General features: G+C 40.1%; 1 protein-coding gene across 1 annotated transcript in view; it reads left to right on the top strand.

Moving 5' to 3' along the window:
- The window catches only part of T265_15086 (hypothetical protein), a gene marked incomplete at both ends in the record, with an annotated part of 226933 nt that overhangs the window by 59370 nt on the left and 162530 nt on the right, over window positions 1-5033 (top strand). Inside the window, one exon of the mRNA XM_009176521.1 lies at window positions 3238-3333. Within this exon, the coding sequence (XP_009174785.1) occupies window positions 3238-3333 (96 nt within the window). The remainder of the gene's footprint in view (window positions 1-3237; window positions 3334-5033) is intronic.

The raw sequence follows: 5033 nt of genomic DNA, 5'->3' as shown, positions 1-5033 counted from the left end.
CGCCCACTTTCACATCCACGAAAGCTTTGATTCATGATGTACCAACTTAGAATATACAAACCATCCCTGACTGTTATCGATATTTTCCCACTAACCTCCCAGCCATGTGGAGAATTTTGTAGCCCGATTTTCTCCGCAGCATCTACGGTCAAGTTTGTCCTCGGATGATATTGTATGTACATCTTCTAAAAGGTGATCTGTGTAATAAATAGGCCTCAACCATTTTCCTGGGGTGGTAAACCCCTCCAAATGCTAACATCGATAAAAGTTTCACCTCACGTCAGTGCCAAAGCCTATGACAGGCGGTTCAAACAAACTTTAGAACGCTTTGTGGCCTCGAAAAAGTACAAATTTAATGCATCCTGCTCTAGTGTCAAAAATTTTGCCCATTTTCAAAGTTTACATTGAGGTATCATTCTGCTGCAGCGGGTAGCCTCTTCGACAGATTAACGCACGTGAAAATCTGTTGCTCGACGCAATCGGCAGCTCATTTGTATGTTTCAGTCGCCAGCGCATTTTTTTAGTGTTTGCCAAAAAGAACAAGAATTACTAAACAACGCAATCAGCTTTATAGAGTGACTGCGAGAATCCTGAGAATAAAGCACCAGCTGCGTTAGGTCGACCATTAACGTATTATTTAAACGGTAGTCAGGAAAATTGTGAAGTTTGTAAGGCTATCTGACGAGCAACGGATATTTAGTTTTGACCATTCCCGTGCCCAGATTATTGATTGTGTAAGTTTTGATCACGTTCTAGGGGGTAATGTTGCGTTACGCTTGTTGTTTATTATTTTGCTGACTGGCCTTTTGGAGCACCGGATGTCATCTTTTTGCCTTTAATTANTATTATCCCTATTTTAGGTCTTCTTGGTTGCTGCATGGTCGTTCTTGGAGGATTTCAGCTTATAATATAATTCGGATCCACTGTAAAGTATTTCATGTCCGATAATTGTTACCCAATTTTGAATCTTATAATGGGTTTTCAGTATGGTCACTCCCAATTACGAAAACCGCGCACTTGATTAAAAAAACTTGTTGCAATTCGCTTAATTCTGAGGTTTACTGGCACAAACAAGTTGGCCATGGAGATTCCCTTTCAACAAAATTGTTCATAGTAGGGTGAACGAGATATTTGTGTTACCAAAGCAACCAAATTAGCGCCAAGTCCGTGAGGACCTTAGAGTCTTGAATTTACTGAGTTGGTCTGTATGTTCCGAAATTACTGTCTGCCTCAAAATAAAATCTGCGTGCCGTTTATCTATTCGATAAGATTTCATAAGTAGATAATGGCCCGGATGGTGCTGCGACTGATCTACCACATGGTGAAAGATGGATTCGTCCAATGATGTCAATTATATGTAACTACATTTAAGCTAGTGGACAGCAGGGAGACTGAATATTTGGAGGTTGAGCACGGTTACTATGCATGCGTGGAGAAGTGTCAATCGTTATTAAGTGTCATTAAATCTGCAACGTTCTTCAATTTTTTTCGGAACGCGGACTCCAAATTCGGTTCCTACACAAACAGCAGCGAGGAAGTGGTTACAAATTGGGGTGATGGCTTGTGCATCGTTGTCAATGGTGAAAAGTTGCCAGGGTTGTCTAGTTCGTCTCCCTCAAACTGACTATTTATGTTTCAGAAATGTATCTTTGAAAAGTTGACCTCGGTGCATAACCCTGGAACATACGGTAAAAGTTTTGCATGAAAACATCCACCAAGTATAGATTCGCTGACCACCATTGAATTCTCGAAGTTGGAATCTTCAGGGGTCTGCTGAGTGATACGCAGTAAGGTTGAATCGCGCGTGATACTTTATTTGCCCAAAATAATGTTTGCAAGCGCTCTTACAAGACTTTCACTTTGTCCGACTTATGACGTCATTGAGAAACTCAAAGCATCTGACTTGCCTGCTTTAATCAGGCAAAATCACATTGTTCTCTGTAACGGCCAAACGATTACAAAAGTTGTGTCTACAACCTTGGATATGCCTGCAGTGATTCTCCGTAACAACAATTGACAGAACCACCGTGAGTGTTATTGTTTTCATGTTTCTACTCTGTGAACTTGGTTGTTTTTTCTTTGCATTGGGGGATTCTGGTTTTTCATGTGCTTCTAAGTTATTTCTGATTCATGGCTTCCTAATATTATGGTCGGTTACGTGTTCCGTCCCCAGTTTGTGCCTTCTTCGTATGTAAACGACATTGCTGCATGTTGCTGTGTTGAGAGTTTATTTTTCCCAAAAAAGTTTACCCGTTTCTCTACTGTGCAACTAGCGCGGGAGTCTCGGATGCGCTGCCGCTCATTTTGTCACTGGACACTATAATTCACGAATTCAGTTTCAAATCCATAACGTTTGTACAAGTAGAAATGCACCAAAATCGCTAAAAAGATAATTCGCTTGTCGGAGAGGCCACTGAGTATACCATTCGAAACGGAGCGGCTTTGACGTTCCCATCATTTGCCCTTTCGAATATATAAGCTGCCCAAAACTTTTTAACCGCGGTCCTTCTGGTTGTAAGGAGATAGCAGGAGTGGGGCAGCAGGATAAGTATTTTGTTCAATAATATGTACACACGAAGGGAGCATCATATTGCGGACAGTTTGTCGGAAACAAAGGTTGGAATCAAGGAAATGTAATCAACTTTTGACGATAAATCATATTATTTGTTGTTTTTTCACTGTATATATATTTCTGCGGCGCTTTTAAATGATAAGGAGATCAAAGCGTGAAATTCTGGGGTTTGTGTGAAAACTGTAACTTCGCGGCACAGCAATCCATGAATCTGGCTTATTCCCAATCACTTTCTATCATGAATTATAAAAACACGCCATTGATGCCAGACTACGCATATGGGGAGAGCAAAGTTGCATCCCTCTCTGACATCTCAAATAAACAGTAAATTCTAAAGTTTGATGAATTATGGTATAAGGGCGAGACATTTAGCAGAAGGATTGTCTGTTTCCCTTTCTGCATATGGCAGACGTTCCTCACTCTAAACGCATAATATCTAATATCACGCCTCAAGATTTCGTGGGATGGCATCATTCTTCGTGTGCCGGAGTGCAGCGACCGTATTAGCCTACTTTTAGTCATGTTACTTTCTTAAGTGATATCAGTTTTGTAAGTAATTTTTCGAGTAACTAATGTTTCAATGAAACATGACACACATAAGTAACGATACAAAAGACGGAAACTGTTACTGTGTGAATATAATTTTATTGACGTACTCTTTTCAGGCGTTCCAACTATATTAGGAGTGTGGGCAGTAAAAATCGATAACTGGAATTTCGACAGCCAACAACCATATTACGTCTCCGACGCACAGCTCACGGGTGGGTTTCATAGACTGTGATAATTGAAAGGAATTCTGGTGTGTGCTGCCGATTTCGGGTGTGTTAGCAGCGAAGTTGCCGTGTTACCGTACAGATGCAATTGCAGTCCTCCCGCACGAGTAGCACGAAATCGGCCAAAAAATATTTCGCGCCGCACTTCAAAAATTACCACAAAGCTGTACGTGTAAACACTATTGTTGTTTACAAAAAATCTGCTTTTGGAACTCAAACAAGTTTTTGGATTGAGGAAGTCATTTATTTTTCCAAAGTGAATGCCACACCTCTGCTGCCACCGAATGCACCAAAATACTCAGTATACAATCAATGACTAAAAATCGTATACATATTACCAATTTATGGTCCGAAACGTCAAATTACAACATCCAATCACACTTGGCTGTGTTTTGACATTTTAATTAATGAAACACAATTTACGAGCAAGTGACGCACAAACGTCTGCGTCTGGCAGCGTATTCATTCGGTTTCTGTTATTTTGATTTATCATGCACTCTCCCAGAGAACGACAATGATTTTTTTTCAGTTACTTTTAACCGCTCTCTTTAACCTCACAAGGAGACGTGCATCAAGAAAGTTAAAAACCTGACATTAATTGTGTCCTTTTCTTGACGTTGGGGAAACCTTCAAAGCCTAGGTTTTACTAATGCATCCAATAGCCCTTTGAAGTTCGCAATCAGTCAATCGTGAAAGTAGTGAGATACTTGGTGAATAGGATTTACCGCTGCGGTATTTAATTCGGAAAAGTGTTAAGAACTAAATAAATCTCCAAATATCCATGGAAAACCGGTTTGTCACCTCCAGACTGACCAGTTCATCTTGCTCTTGAACAACTTGGTTGCACAATAGAAGTAATCCCCTCACTGAATTCTTGAACTCGTGCAAACGGTTCTGCGGTATTTTCTAACCTAATATAGTGTAGGTAATTTATTTCATCGTGCGTACAGTAAGATGTTGCGTGGATGATTACAGCGCTAGGCCTTCACGTTTAAATTACTCTACTCACAATCCGTCATTAAAGTAAAGTAAAGTAGTTCCGTTTTATTAAGTATAATTAATTAGCAAAAATGTGCCGGCATACACAAATCTACGTTGAATAACGGAGAAATCAGATGGAAATGATCACCTAAGATTTTACCACACCAAACTGCGCCCGATTTATCAGTTGTGACCGTCGTGTACGCCCCCACCTTTCTTGCCTTCGGAAGGCTCCAAGGAGGTTTGACATATACGGTAAAACAACGCACAATATGTAAGAAAGAACAATTTAGGAATTATGTGCTCGGTTACCTACCAGAACTTTCTAATATTGCGGTAAAAATATCGGAAAATATCATGAAATCTCGGGATTATCAAACAAAACACAATTGCAGAAACAAGTGCACAAATATCAAAACAACATTTCCAACTATGTGGTGTCATATAGTAACCGACAATTTCATTCAAAGTACACGTTGCCAATAAAGAAGTCTTCCATTAGCTTGGGTTCTTAATGCTGGAAGAGGGATTGCATAATCTGACCGCAATCTCGTCGAGTGCTCTCTCCGTTGTACACCTAAGAACAATTTCAAGCGCCGTCTAGCCGAAATCCCAACAACCAAATCATTGCCCTACGCAAAGAAAATTTACATTGATGATTAAAAGGAACCAGAAGAAAATATTTAAAGAGTACGGTGAAATCTGCT

The sequence above is a fragment of the Opisthorchis viverrini genome (assembly GCF_000715545.1).
Source record: "Opisthorchis viverrini unplaced genomic scaffold opera_v5_351, whole genome shotgun sequence".
Lineage (NCBI taxonomy): Eukaryota > Metazoa > Platyhelminthes > Trematoda > Opisthorchiida > Opisthorchiidae > Opisthorchis > Opisthorchis viverrini.
This window is presented reverse-complemented; position numbering and strand designations above follow the sequence as displayed.